Raw genomic sequence first — 15,599 nt, 5'->3', positions numbered from 1 at the left:
TGTGGAAGCTCGGTCATTATATTCAAGATGTAGTCTACTGAGCAAAGGGTGGAAAGAGGCATAGAGTCTACATTTGAACATAAAGTGAATCTTAATATCTGGCGCCTGCACTGAATGACCCCAAAGCAGGGATTTCACCTGGAACTTTGACAATTCCTTTCCTCCCACAAATGCTGGTTGACCTGCTAACTTCCTCCAGGAAATAGTTTGTTGCTCAAAAAGCTCTCCCTCATGCCCCAAAAGACACCTTTCCCCCCCCCCCCCCTCTGTTTCTTCATTCCACATTGTTCAACTTGATGGAATCTTTCTCTCACTGTGCACTTTTTCAGAAGGCTAAGGAAATTCAGCATGTCGCCAATTTTTATAGTTGTACCATTGAAATTGTCTCATCAGGATTCATCATGACATGGTGTGGTAATAGCTCTGCCCATGACAGCAAGAAACTGAGCAGAGTTGTGAACACAGCCTGGTACGGTACAAACCACCTTCCCCTCCTTTGATTCCTGCTCCCTCAGTAAAACAGTCAGCTTCATCAAGGACCCCTCCCATCTGCTCATGCAATCCTCTCTCTCATGTTGGGCAGAAGATGCAAAAGAATACGTAATACCATGCTCACGAGCAGCTTCTTTCCCCACTGCTATCAGACTCTTGAGTGGACCTCATGCCCAGGGAGTAAAACACTTGATCATCTAATCTATCTTGTCATAGCCCTTGAACTTTATTAGTTTACCGGTTACTAACACAATATTCTGCATTCAGTTTCTACCTTGATGTACATGCGTATGAAGTGATCTGTCTCGATGGCACAAGAACAAAAACATTTCACTTGTATCTTGGTAGGTGTGACAAAAATAAATCCGTTCTAGTATATTAAATTCCAATGAGTTTATAGTCTCTACTTTTTTAGAAGAGTTTTGTAGATTCAGCATGTTATTTAATCATTGGCAAACCTATAGATCCACAGTGGAAAGTATCCTAACCGGCTGCATCACGCCCTGGTATAGAAACACCAGTGTCCAAGAATGGAAAAATCTACAAAAGGTGATGGATAGAGCACAGTCCATTGCACCCCCCCCCCCCCCGCCACAATTGAGCACATTTACAAGGAGCACTGCCATAAGAAAGTAGCATCCATGATCTCTTCTCACTGCAACCATCAGGCAAGAGGTACAAATGCCTTGGGTCCCACACCACGAGATTCTGAAACAGTTAACCCTGAACCGGATGGAACCAGTGTGTCTTTTGAACACTGCTTGTCCGCGCTGATGGTGCGGCTTTAATTGATTCTAGTATGGTGTATTGGATTTATTGAGTATGTGTGCAGGAAAGTGGATCTCAGTTTTGTATATGGTGACGTGCATGTACTTGAACCTCACTCACCTCCACACTGAACTGACTCGGCTGTCTATAGACTCACTTTCAAGGACTATAGCTCCTGTTCTCAGTATTATTTATTTACTTTTTCCTCATTATTTGTCATGTATAGTTTTCATAAATTCTATTTCTTTCACTGTAAATGCAGCAAGAAAATGAATCTCAAGGTCGTATATGGTAACATATAAGTACTTTGATAATAAATTCACTTAGACTTGACTCAGTGAGATGAGCGTTCTCTGGGCCTTGGACTGGTCATCGTCATTCTTCCCTTGGATCACTCAGCCTGCCTCCACTCTGTGAGGCCTCTCTGCAATGTGACCTCAACAGCATCAAAGTTCTGTGTGAAAATCCTTTGGGGAAAAAATCCTCTGACTAAAGCCTTGACCGTGAATGACATTCTTGTGTTGACCCCTCATCGTATGCAGCAAATCCAAAAATGAGTTTCTGTTTGGCTTTTTGCTGAGCACAGTATGAGCTGAACGGAATGCTTGTTTCATAGAACGTTTGCACTGTGCTTGTGGGGTGATTTTTTAAAAAATATTAAAGATTTGCTTTGTCACGTGTATTGAAACGTACATTAAAATGTGTTGCATTGAGGTTGTGCTTGGGGAAGCCTGCAAATGTCACCATGCTTTCCATAAGAAATAGGAGCAGAATTAGACCATTCTGCCCCTTGTGCAGTCCAGCTGATTTATCATCCCCCTCAATCCCACTCTCCTGCCTTCTCCCTGTAACTTTTGATGCCCTTGGTAATCAAGAACCTATCAACCTCCACTTTAAATGTGCCCAGTGACTTGGCCTCCACAGCTGTCTGTGGCAATACATTCCACAAATTCATTACCTTCTGGCTAAAGGAATTCCTCCTCACCTCTGTTCTAAAGGGGAATCCTTCTATTCTGAGGCTGTGCCCTCTGGTTCTAGACCCCCTCACTATAAGATACATTTCCTCTACGTCCACTCTATCTAGACCTTTCAGTATTCGATAAGTTTCAATGAGATCTGCTTCCCCCCCTCCCCCAATTGTTCTAAACTCCAGCGAGTAAAGGCCCAGAGCCATCAAATGCTCCTCATACATTTACCGTTTAATTCCTGGGATCATTTGTGAACTTCTTCTGGACCCTTTCCAATGCCAGCATGTCCTTTCTTAGATATACTTCCAGCACTAACATAGCATGCCCACAACTTGGTAATCTGTACGCCTTCAACATGTGTCAGGAAACTGGAATACCCGGAAGATGCCCATGCGGTTATGGGAAGAATGTTCAAAGTTCAAAATATATTTATTATCAAAGAATGTGTACTATATATACCCTGAGTTTCATCTCCTTACAGGCAGTCGCAAAGCAAAGATGCCTAATAAAACCCATTAAAGAAAGAAAATTGTGTGCACCCAATGTGCAGAGGGAAAAAACCAGATTGGAAGCAATAAAAGAAAGCAATAACATTCAGAACTGAAGTTCATGAAAGTGAGTTTGCAGCCACGAAGCAAGTCTTAGCTGATCCAAGAGCTTGTTAGTTACAGGCCACAGCCTCAGTTCAGCGCACAGACTAATAAACCTCATGGAGCAGTGAGCTGAATGCTGGCTCGTCCCTCGCCTCTGGCCCTGACACCCCGACCTTTTCAACCTGGCCCAGTGCTTAAATCAGCCAAACAGCAGGTCATTCCTTGCTCCCTGTGCTGGGCCCTGCTGCTTTGATATGTTCTCAGGCCTGTCCTTTCCAATTTGTCCCGGCACTTACATTGGTCAAATATTAGCCTGTTTCTCATGCTCGGGCCTGGGCCCCACCACTTCGACTCTGCCTCGCCTCAATTTTGCCACTTCGATCGGCTCCAAGTTTGCACCAGCAATGGCTAAACATTGGCTTGCTCCCCAGTCTTTGTCCTGGGCCTTGCTGCCTTGATTTGGTCCGTACATGCCATGCCGCAACCATCCTGCACCTTCGGGACTTTGCTTCACACCATAAAAATGCCAGGTCATACAGGTGGTTCAAAAGCTCAGCTCCGAAAGGGAAGTACCAGGCCATTGACTGCAGTGTTTGTTTTCCAGAAAAAGTGTGATCAATAAAGTAGGTTAGTAGTTTTGTTTGTTGCCAGCAAGTCATTGCTGTGCTTTGCCAGTACCGTCTTAACCTTTTTGTAGTCAGTGGTGGGAATTGAACCCCGATTGCTGCCACTGCATTATGCTAACTGCTAAGCTAGAATGCACTCCCTTGAATGAACTCTGATTCCCTTGCCCATATAGGCGATGCTTACTGTGGCAGTTCCAAAATCACAGCTCCAGGCCTCCCTCTGGTAATTGCACCCTTTTCCCATAATACCATACATATGTTGTTGGAAATAGTGCATCCAATTAGGGGAGTCTTCAGCCTCACCTCCTGTTTGCTTTGTGCGTAACTGGCCGTGCTGTAAGAGCCTATGAGTGTTCATGACTCAGTCATACAGACGTTAATTCAGGGAATTTATTTTGTAATGGAAGTTGCATAATAATGAAGGTGTAACTAAGCACTGGATTTTCATAGCAGTTGCTGGTAAATCTGTTGGTAAATTGGGTGCCATGGTATTGTAGCCGTTAGTGCGATGCTTTTCAGCTTTTGGGGTGCTGGAGTTCGTAGTTCGATCCAGGTGTGCTCTGTAAGGAGTTTGTACATCCTTCTCTGTGGAATGCATGGGTTTCCTCCCATAATTCAGACATACCAGTTTGCAGGTCATTGTAAATTGTCCTGAGAATAGGCTAGGGTTGAATTGGTGGCTTGCTGGTGCTGTGGTTTGAAGGGCCAGATGGGTCTATTCTGCACTATATTTTAAATAAAAATAAAAATCTGAGAAATCATGGAAGTGTGAGCCTCTCCTCCATTTTGCCCCATTATGCACTGAAGCTTTTAATGAGTGGGATATTGGACTCCTGACCCACTGTTCTGCGTGGAGCAAATCCACATATTTAATCCCTTTACTAATCATGGATCTATCTACCTTTTGTTTTTTTAAAAAAAATTCAAGCTTCTAACTCTCCAGGAAGGGAGTTGTAAAGATTTATGACCCTTTGAGGGTCATTCTAAAGTGGGGGCTCCCTTGGTTAATGGTTGGGGTCCATGGCATGAAAAAGGATGGGAACCCCTGCTTTAAAGGGAAGGTGAGGTAACCATGGCTAACAAACACAGTATAAAACAAAAGGGAGGGCATATAATATAGCAGTAATGATTAGGAAGCTCTTAAAAACCAACTGAAGGCAACTGAGAGAGGTAATGAAAGGTGGGGTTCTCTGGGGTTCTACATTAGGGATGGTGATGGTGAGAGTAGATTGGAGATGTGCTATGGTTCCCAGGCAGGGAATACGTTTCTCCTCTTTGCTTCCAGCTTTAATGTGAACCAATTGTTTTGATTCAGTTGGCTATCGATCAGGGATAAAATAACTGTTTCCTTTCTCTCTGGTCTTTATTATAATATCAGAATTGGATAATTCAGTGTTATTTACCAACTGATGAAGAATTATTTGTATTGAAGCTTTGAATTGTCAGAACCTTGAACACAGGGCTGCCATTAGATATTTCTGTGCTATGTTTTTTTTAAAAACAATTTCAAGTTCTGGGATTTGAATTGGAGATGTGCACAAGTTTTCAATGGTACATTTTTATTTTCAGAGATGGACGTTGAATGAGGTGGTTAAAGAAAGTTATCGGATGCATGGGGAAAGATGGGGGGGGACAACAGTATATAGAGGGTATGAAGAAGACCTAGTAATAAAGGATGAAGTAATTGAGAGAGGATATAAGTAAACAGTAGTTGTTCTATAAGTGGAATAAAATATAGGAAAGGGTTTAAGAATTATGTGCAGCTCTTCCTGATAGCAAGTAATGTGGCAGAATGCACAGCTGCCAAGCCTAGATAAGTTACAGAAACAGGGTGGTTTTAAACTTTGATCTAGCTTGTAATTGGCTAGCCGATGATGCAGTGGCATCTGCTCCGGACTTTGGGGCAAGTGGTCCCAGCTTCGAATCTGGCTGGCCCCTTGTACCTTCTAACCATGCTGGGTTGAGTTTCGAGCTAGCACCTCCAATGTGCCAAACAAGATGTGGGGAGGAACTTCACCTTTTACCTAGTTTGAGATAAACGGATTGGCTCATGTCTGAAGTGTAGTCACTTTTCTATGGGTTTCTTGCACTAACATGTTCCAACCGGCAAGGGGAACAGCTGTTAGATTTGGTTATGGGTAATGATCCAGTTTTAGTGAACAGCCCATCAGTGAGTCAACATTTGTTTTATAGGAACTATTATTGTTATGATCAAATTCAGTGTTGTGACATAGCTAAAAAGATCCTAAACAGACTCTCCATGCTTAACTGGGCAGATTGATTCACAGGTACAGTAGAATGTCAGTAGAGCAGTGGGAATATTTAAAACAGTTTACAGTAATCAGGGCCAGCTTATTCCCATAAGTACCGTAGTAAGAGCTTTGTCTGGATGGTGAAAAAAACTAAGGAAAAACACAGAAGGATAAAATCTGCGATTCTGTGCAATAGGAAGAGACACAAAGGGCAGCAAAACATGACTAATCATTCATGAAGAGCAGATAGAGTATACAGTATGAAATTTTAAATGAGATATTAAAATCAATACAAATGTTTGCAGTTGTATTAGGTTAAAACAACAGCTTGGAGCAATGTGGGCCTCTTAAAATCAATTACATAAATATTGTAAGTTAAAATAAGGAAATGGTAGACATGGGAATGATTAAGTGTTTACTTTAGAGGACAAAGAAACGATCTTGAGGAAATTAGTATTGATTCAGGGACTTGTCAAAAATTATTAATATCTGTAATGAAGAAAATCAAATCTCTCATGGATGGGAAGTTGTTGAGGACATTGAACACTTCCAAGCTTCTTTGACTCGATGAAGGTTCCTTTTAGATTGGAAATTTTGTCATGTCAGTCTGGTACATAAGAAAAGGGAAAAGGGGAAACAAGGAATAACAGACCAGTTGGCCCAAGGCCTGTTGGGAAATTTCTGGAGTCTATTATTGATGGAGCAACTGAACACTTTGGCAGTTTTCACTCAGCTAGTTAGAGCCTTTGTGGATCTGTTTATGGAGACACAGTAGACTGCAGATGCTGTAAATCTGGAGCAACACAAAGCAAGGACAATTTCCCTCCATAGATGCTGCCTGACCTGTTGAGTTCCTCCAGCATTTTCTATGTTCTTGTGGATCTGTTAGATTCCTATGCCTGAGAAAACCTGAGATTTTTTTTTGAAGTGATGACTACCGTAGATTTCGCACTACAGAGCGCACCTGATTAAAAGCCGCTGGCTCTAATTTTAGAAAGAAAATCAATTTTGTACTTGTACAAGCCGCACCGGATTTTAGGCCGCAGGTGTCCCACGTTGTAATATGAGATATTTACACAGAAAGATATTACACGTGAGGATTTTTTAACTTTTAATTAAATCCATATGGCAACATAAACAAATACATATTGCAAATGCTTTTTTTCGAACCGTGCCTGTAACGCGGCTACTTTTAAATATACATACGTATCGGTAACACACAAATTACGTTGCGTATACTTTTTTACTGAACAACATTCCAATATCTCCTAACGACTGGTAAAAAATATATATACTGCAGCCTACCAGGAAAAGTTATTGATCGCCTTTAACTTAAAAGCAGCGTTTTCGCTCGGCTAATGTGCTTCCCCCCACCTTCCCGTTTATCGCAAACCGGTATTTCCCACAAGACGCGGCAAAATCGGATGTGACGTCATAGCATCCCTGGATGTAGTACAGAAAACAAATATAGTTAAAACACTTCTAACTTTAACTAGAAAATACTAACAAATGAATTACTAAGCGAAAATATTATAAACTAAATAACTGCCATAAAGGCTTTTCTTCGAGTGTTTTCCATGTTGATGAGGGTGAGTACAAATGACTGATTTACAATAATTTAATTGTGAAAGTGCGCTTGATTTATCGTACAATTTCATTGGACCTCTGTGAACTACTCATCAATTTTATTGGTCTACTGTTACGAGGCAAAATGTTTTTGGCGGCATGAAAAAAAATCATGCATTAGCCGCACCGTAGTAAAGGCCGCAGTGTTCAAAGCTGTTCAAAATGTGGGAAAAAAGTAGCGGCTTATAATCCGACATCTACGTTATATCTGACTGGGAGCACTCCTCAGATTTTATTTATATATTCTATATATTTCATGGCCTCTTGTTAATGTCTACTCCAGATGTAGAGACTCTATATTTAAATATTGATATAATGTTGCATAGATTACCCAAAAATGTTTTTAAGGGTGCTTAAAATTGTGATGGACAATGATAAAGTGAATGATAAGTCTTTTCTCCAAGTTAGGGAGACCAAAACTAGGTGGCATACAATCAGAATCAGGTTTAATATAACTGGTATAAGTTGTTAAATGTATTTAGAGTATGAGGAGGAAAGATTTGAGGGAGGCCTCGGGGGCATCTTTTTCACTCAATGGTGATGGGGGTGTGTGTAAACTTAAGTTTGCCGGACCAAATAACCACAGCACATGCAAGTCTTTACTTTACCTTTCACCTGTTTATTAGTTCAGACTCAGCCAGTGAGAAAAGCCCAGAGCCAATCATTAGAAAGAGAAAATGTATCTCTCTGTCTGGTGGCTCATCGCGAGGTTTTCTGCCTAACATTCTGAAGCGTTACAATTTATAGATCCCACGGAACAGAGCACTTTTAGATGTACCAGTGTTCTCACCAGGTCTGTTAGACAAAACTTAATTACTTAAATAAAGTGAATCCAGTAAATCAGAGTTCTTAATTAATAAATGAATGCTTGGTCTGGTCTTTATCAGTTTACTTCCTTTCATCAGATACAGAAAAGAACTTGGTACAGGGGTGCGAGACTGCAAGGCATGAAGTGTGAACTTAGCCTTTCATCTCCCAACAAAGGGACAACTGGGAGTTGTTGATCTGAAGGCAGGTGTCTCTGATAAAGACAGACTCTGCACACCTTCACAGAACAAAGGACCCATAAGCCGGCATTTAATTTTAGCTGGCTATTTACATGCATCAGAGACTTACCTCTTATGTCCCCAAATTCCCTTAAAATTTCATCATGTGGAACAAGCCGCCAGAGGAAGTGGTTGAAGCAGGTTCAATAAAAAGGTATAGGGATAGGAAAGGTTTTGAAGGATGAGGGTCAAGTGCTGGCAAATGGGACTAACTTGGATGGGCATCTTGGTTGGCATGGACCAGATGGGCAGAAAGGCCTGTTTGCACGTTGTGTAATTCTGACTCTGATATTTGTATTCTTAGCTTAAGGTGAAAGGGAAAGGTTTAACAGGGGGTGAGGGATGACTTTTTCCCACAGACGATTGTGGGTGTATGGTATAAGGTGCCAGAGGAACCGGTAGAGGCAGGTACAGTTTCAACATTTGGACAGGTCTGTGGATAAGAAAGGTGCCATGGTAGCATAGTGGCTAGCACAACATGATTACAGCTCGGCGTCGGACTTCGCAGTTTTGAATTCAATTCTGGCATCCTCTGTAAGGAATTTGTACACTCTCCCCATGACCACATGGGTTTCCCCTGGGTGCTCTGATTTCCTGCAACGCTGGTCATTGTAAATTGTCCTGTGATGAGGCTAGAGTTAAATAGGTGGGTTGCTGGGTGGGGCCTATTCTGTGCTGTATTGCTAAATAAAAACAAAAAGGTTTAGAGGAATATGGGACAAACACAGGTAAATGAGACTAGCTTGGCTAGGGAAATGTGTTGGCATGGCCAAGTTGAGCGTAAGGGCTTGTTTCTGTGCTGCATAACTCTGGCTCTTCATGGTTTTCCAGAAGGTATTGGCTATTGACTTTCATGACAGACCCAGAGCTGAAGGTAGAGCATGTAGAATTGAGATCAGTTTTACTGAGCTTTTAGAAGTTGGTTGAGGCAGGATGCAGAATTAATGGGCAGTACGTTGATAGGCTGGATGACTAGAGGGGTTCTGCAAGTTTTTGTATTGGGGTCATAACTATTCACTGTAATTGAATACTGCTCAGAGCTATCCTAGAGAGCTGATTCACTCATCCTTCAGTTGAACGTTCAAAGATTTGTCCTCAATGCAGTGGATTAAAAAGCTATCTGTTGGGGTTGTGTGTGTTGTTGCAGGAACCTGGATGTCCTCTCTGCTGCTGCTGTCTGGGCAATCCGGGTGTAAATGTTTTCCCTCCTCAGGTACTCTATGAAGGTGAATCAACCACAGTGTGGTGTGGCGAGATTACCTGTATGGGCAGATCAGTCATCATTGAAATGCGGCTCTCAGGGCTATGTCCTGCACTGCTGCTTGGGATAGAAATTTGTCCTCCATCTCTTTATCACCATCTCTCAGTTTGGGAGAGCTGTGCTGCCAAATGCAGATGTGGGGTTTGAAGACGTAAGACATAGGAGCAGATTTAGGCTATTTGCCCCATTGAGTCATCTCTGCTATTTATACGATCATGGCAGTGATGATCGAATGGCAGACCCATTCTCCTGCCTTCTTTCCGTAACTTGTGGTGCCCTGATGAATCAAGAATTTATCAACTTCCGCGTTAAGTATACCCAGTGATTTCACCGGTGTATGTGGCAATAAATTCCACAGATTCATCACCTTCTGGCTAAAGAAATACTTCTTCCTCTCTATTGTAAAGAGATGTCCTTTTATTCTGAGGCTGTGCCCTTTGATCCTAGACTTCCCCCAAAATTGGACACATCCTCTTCCACGTCCACTCTGGTGAAGCCACAATACAGGGCTACTTGCATGTAAACACCATAGGCAGCAAGTAATAGACAGATCTAAGTGGTCCCGCAACCAATGGATCAGATCTAAGCTCTGTAATCCTGGCACATCCAGCCGTGGTGGTGGACCATCAAACAAACTCACTGGGAGGAGGAAGCTCCACAAATATCCCCATCCTCAATGATAGAGGAGCTCAGTGCACCTGTGCAAAAGATAAGACTGAGGCATTTGCAACTACCTTCATTCAGAAGTGCCGAGTAGATGATCCAGCTCATCCTCCTCCAGAAGTCCCCAGCACCCCAGATGTCAGTATGCAGCCAATCCGATTTGCTCCATGTGGTATCAAGAAATGACTGAAAGAACTGGATACTGCAACGGCTATGGGCCCAGACAAAACCCCGGCAGTAGTCTTGAAAATTTGTGCTCCAGAACTTGACATACCACTAGCCAAGCTGTTCCAGTACAGCTACAACACCAGCAGCTACCCGGCAATGTGAAAAATTACCCAGGTATATCCTGTGCACAAGAAACAGGGCAAGTCCAACCCAGCCAATTACAGCCCTATCAGTCTGCTGTCAATTATCAGCAAAGTAATGGAAGGGGTCATCAATTGTGCTATCATGCAGCACACCTGCTTATGGGTGCCCAGTTTGAGTTCCATCATGGCCACTCACCACCTGACCTCATCACCTCCATGGTCCAAACATGGACCAAAGAGCTAATTATCAGAGGTGAGATGAGAGTGATAGCTCTCTATATCAAAGGCAGCATTTGACAGAGTATGGCATCAAGATGCCCTGGCTAAAATTGAGTCAATGGGAATTGGGAGGAACCCTCCACTGGTTGGAATCGTACCTGACACAAAGGAAGATGGCTGTGGTGGTTGGAGGTCAATCATCACATCCTCAGGACATCCTGCAGAAGTTCCTCAGGGAAGTATCCTAGGACCAACCATCTTTAGCGGCTTCATCAATGACCTTCCTTCCGTCATCAGGTCAGAAGTGGGGATGTCCTCAGATGACTGCACAATGTTCTGCACCATTCGTGACTCCTCAAATAGAAAAGCAATTCATACACAAATGCAGCAGGACCTGGAAAAGTAGCAAATAACATTTGAGTCACACAAGTGCCAGGCAATGACCATCTGCCACAAGAGAGGCTTGACATTCAGTGGCATCACCATCACTGAATCCCCTACGATCAACATCCTGAGGGTTATTGTTGACAGGATACTCGACTGGTCTAGCCAAGTAAACACCATGGCTACCAGAGCAGGTCAAAGGCGAGGAATCCTGCAGCGTGTAACTCACCTCTTGACTTCCCAAAGCCTCTCCACCATCTACAAGGCTCAGGTCAGGAGTGTAATGGAATACGTGCCTGGATGAACGCAGCTCCATCAACGCTAAAAATGCTTGACACCATCCAGTATAAGGCAGCCCACTTGATTGGTACCCCTTCCACAAGCATCCAGTCCCTCCACCATTGATAAATAGTTGCAGCAGTATATACCATCTACAATATGCATTGCAACAACACGCTAACGTTCCTCAGGCAGCACCTTCCAGACCCACCACCACTATAATCAAGAACAGCAGATTCCTGGGAACACCATTTGGAAATCCCCCTCTAAGTCACTCACCATCCTGACTTGGAAACATATCGCTGTTCCTTCATTGTCGCTGGGTCAAAATCTTGGAATTCCCTCCCTAACAGGACTGTGGGTGTACCCATACCTCAGGGACTGAAGCAGTTCAAGAAGGCAGCTCATCACCACCTTCTCTAGGGCAACCAGGGATGGGCAATAAATGCTGGCTTAGCTGGGGACGCCCACATCCCGTAAGTGAATAATTTTAAAAAAGCTCTATCTAGGCCTTTCAATATTTGGTAAGTTCCATTGAGTTCCTTCTCCCCCCCCCCCCCCCCATTCTCAGCTCCAGTGAGTATAGCTGCTTATATCATTGCTGTTGGAGTGGAAGTCAGCGATTCGTGGCACCACGTAGAACATGTATTATAGAACAGTACAGCAGAAGAACAGGCTCCTTGGCCCACTCTGTTGTGCCAAACTAACTAAATTAGTAATTAAAAACCGAATTAAGTTAGTCCCTCCTGCTGACACAATGGCCATAACTCTCCATTTTCTGTACGTTCACATTTTCCCATGTTCCAGCATCCGTCCTTTTTTGCGCACTCCCATTGCTGCCCCTTGTTTTCTACTGTCAAGCTTCTGTACAGCCTAATAGGCTAATGTGTCAAGTAGTATATTGATTTGTGCAGATTTAAAAATGGTGTGGTAGGTTTTGATGATTCACTTCTATTTTTTTTTGTATTTCAGGTCCAGGGAAAGCTCCATCACTGGGATCAGGATTTCACACCAACCTTGGGAAAGAATCGCGCACACAATCTTTACAGAATGGTAAATCAAAAACAGCATTGAGCTCTAAGTTAGTGGGAGGCGGCCTCCTTGTAAGCTGATATGTGTCTCTGCCTGCTTATTTGTTCCGGAACAGCTCACTGGAGCTTTCAGGAGATTCGGGTTGTTAATTGTTGTGCTGATTGTGGTGCCCTGGAGTTACTTCACCAGCCTGGCTGGTGCCCTTCACTCTGTCTGCAGCCTGCAGGCTCCTTCCCACCCTCCTCAGACTAACAAGATTCCTGGATTTAAGAGATGCTGATGTGTGCTGCAGGATTGTTAATATAGGCTCTGTACTGCAGTGATGAACAGTGAACCCCGTTTTGCACAGCACAATAAGCTTTAAAATAGTTTGCTTATTCTTCAGTGTATTTCATATATTTTTGGTTTCATGCAGCAGCATTACTTGAATGTGTTCTGTTCTTTATGTATTCTGAATTGATGGCTGTTTCAGTTTTTTCCATTTTGCAGATTTATCATGTTGAGCAGAATCAGGTTTATTATCACTGACATATGTCATGAAATTTGTTGTTACATTGCAGTACATTAAAAATACAATAAGCTACAAAAGCAGTGTAAAAGACATATGATGAGGTGGGCCATTCAGAAATTTGATGACGGGGGAAATGTACAGGCTACTGCTGGTATTGAGGTGAGCAGGACATATCCTCACTTACGATTTAGTAACACCTGTCAGTTTTCTCAATCAAAGCATAGGTGAAATTTGGAATTTATTCTCCCTACAGGTTATAGGGATTGAGGTCAATCAAACCGTTAAAACTGAGCTTGATAGGTAAGGGGAGAAATTAATTTTATGGAGAAGGTAGAACAGAAAATTAAAATGGAATTGAAATGCAGTTCATCCCTGCTGAACTCAGTGGATGGTAGAACTTCCTAAAGCAATTTATTGTTCAAGGAATTGGTACTGCAGTAAGGCTGTGCTGATTTTAATCATAGTTCTCACCAGTAGCCACAGGCCTTGTCTGCAAGAGTGGAATAACCTGTAAAGTTGAGTGTTAATTGTGTGTCCACTCACAATGATGGGTTTTGGTGTAACACTTGCTATGGGTCAGGATATCTATGGAAATAGTGTTGTAGCTTTTGCCCCATGGGAAATGTAGCACCTCCAGATCTACAAGCTCTGTAAACAACAATGTAACCATGACTAAAGGAATAAAGTGCTACGGAATGAAGAGTGCAGCACCCCCTCGGCATGCTCCCTGCCCCTGACGCAGTGCCCACTCCTCCGGCACCACTTCATTCTGATAGCACATTGTTGCTCCTCCCACATTAGGTGAGTTTTCTGCCTCTTAAATGTTGTCAATGTATCTGATTCCACCAAGGCAAGCAGCACATTCCAGATATCAACCACTCTCTGTGTAAAAACAAGCTTTACATTTATATCCCATTTAAAGTAATAAACACAAGGAATTCTTTAGATGCTGGAAATCTAGAGCAACACACAAAATGCTGGCAGATCTCAGCAGGTCAGGCAGCAACTATGGAGAGGAATAAAGAGTTGACATTTCAGGCCACTACCCTTCATTAGGACTGTAAAGGAAAGGGGGAGAAGCCCGAATGAGATGGTGGGGAGGGGGAGGAGTAGGAATATAAGCTGGCAGGTATTGAGCACATGGTCGAAGAGACTGAGAGCAACAGAGATTAGAGGGGGAACGTTTAAAGTTGGTGGTGTTGGTAAAAGGGTGGAGACTGATTGACAGGTGGTGGCAACTACATATGATTCACAGACTCCAGTAAAACCTCAGCAATAAAGTTTTATAACAGATAGAATGGAGGGTATGTGGAACGTGATGCTAAGGGTGGTGGTAGAGGCAGATACATTAGGGCAAGTTAAAGGACTCTCAGGCACATAGATGAAAGAAAAATGGAGGGCTATGTAGGAGGGAAAGGTTGGAGTGGGCTGAAGGGCCTGTACTGTGCTGTAATATTCTATGTCCTGTGAGGACAATGGTGAATTTGCCAGTGGTCAGTTCTGCTCGTTCCTTGGTCCTCAAGTTCCTGCATTATCAGCAGTACTGATCGGTGTGAAGTTTTCCCATATTTTGTTTAATTTCTGATCAACTTATTTCCATTTATAAATAGAAAATTCAGGCAGCAAATGGCCAAATCCTTGAGCATCTGAAAGGAGGTTGATGCTTGCAAAGTGTCACTTGATAAATCTTGCCAATTATTTTCTTTTGTGTTTGTTTGGCAGCGTTGTCTGTGAGGCGGAGCCATCTGCCAGTAGAAAACTGACAAGGGAATAAAACGTGTCATCTCCATTCTCCTGATGCACATTATGAACATTGACAATTCTCTGAAGTGATGTCAGGACCTACATGTGGCACAGAACTTTTGTATAATAACTATAAATGACTTTTCCCACAATGAGAAGGATGTAATTGCTTTGGAGAGAGAGCAGAGGAGATTCATCAGGTGGTTCCCTGGAGTGGTAGGCTCTAGTTATGGGGAAAGATTGGATAGGATGGATTTGTCTTTCCTGCAGCGCAGGAACGGAGAGGTGTTGAAGTATGAGATTGAGAGGTATAGAATGAAGATCTTCAGAGAGCTCTGGACTTGTATCCTGAGATCTCTTTGTACATCGATGTTCCTTAAGGTCCTGCTGTTTATTGTATGCTTATAAAAAGGTATGTCAAAAACTGAGATAAAACAGCAATGTGCAAGCGATACAGCTAAAACATAATGCAACTGGGCAAAAAGGCTGGCATGAATGAGATGGGCTGAAGAGTCTGTTTCCATGTTGTATCATCTGACTCTATGACATGAATAATCTCATCACCAATGGGTCATGTCAAGACATTGTCAGTCTGAGTGGGTTTGCGTATAGCTCCAAATGCATCTATCTCCTCGACTATGGTGGGGTCCAAAGTGTGAATACTGAAGACAAAGCCTCTGTAGTTGCAGCTGTGTTCAGTCAGAATTCAAATGCCACGAGGTAATGTTGCAGCTCCATAGAACTGGTTAGACCACACTTGGAGTATTGTGTTTAGCTGTGGCTGCCTCATTGTAAGAACAATGTGGAATCCTTAGAGAGGGTGCA

General features: G+C 42.8%; 1 protein-coding gene across 2 annotated transcripts in view; it reads left to right on the top strand.

Annotated features, from left to right (window-relative positions):
* Positions 1-15,599, top strand: part of brf1b (BRF1 general transcription factor IIIB subunit b) — a 445,784-nt gene that overhangs the window by 57,220 nt on the left and 372,965 nt on the right. For both annotated transcript variants that reach the window (XM_073039442.1, XM_073039443.1), the window contains exon 2: positions 12,461-12,541. In XM_073039442.1, coding sequence (XP_072895543.1) covers positions 12,461-12,541 — 81 coding nt within the window. The remainder of the gene's footprint in view (positions 1-12,460; positions 12,542-15,599) is intronic.

The sequence above is a fragment of the Hemitrygon akajei genome, chromosome 3 (assembly GCF_048418815.1).
Source record: "Hemitrygon akajei chromosome 3, sHemAka1.3, whole genome shotgun sequence".
Taxonomy (NCBI): domain Eukaryota; kingdom Metazoa; phylum Chordata; class Chondrichthyes; order Myliobatiformes; family Dasyatidae; genus Hemitrygon; species Hemitrygon akajei.
Note: the sequence above shows the minus strand (reverse complement) of the source record. Positions and strands in the feature narration are given on the sequence as shown.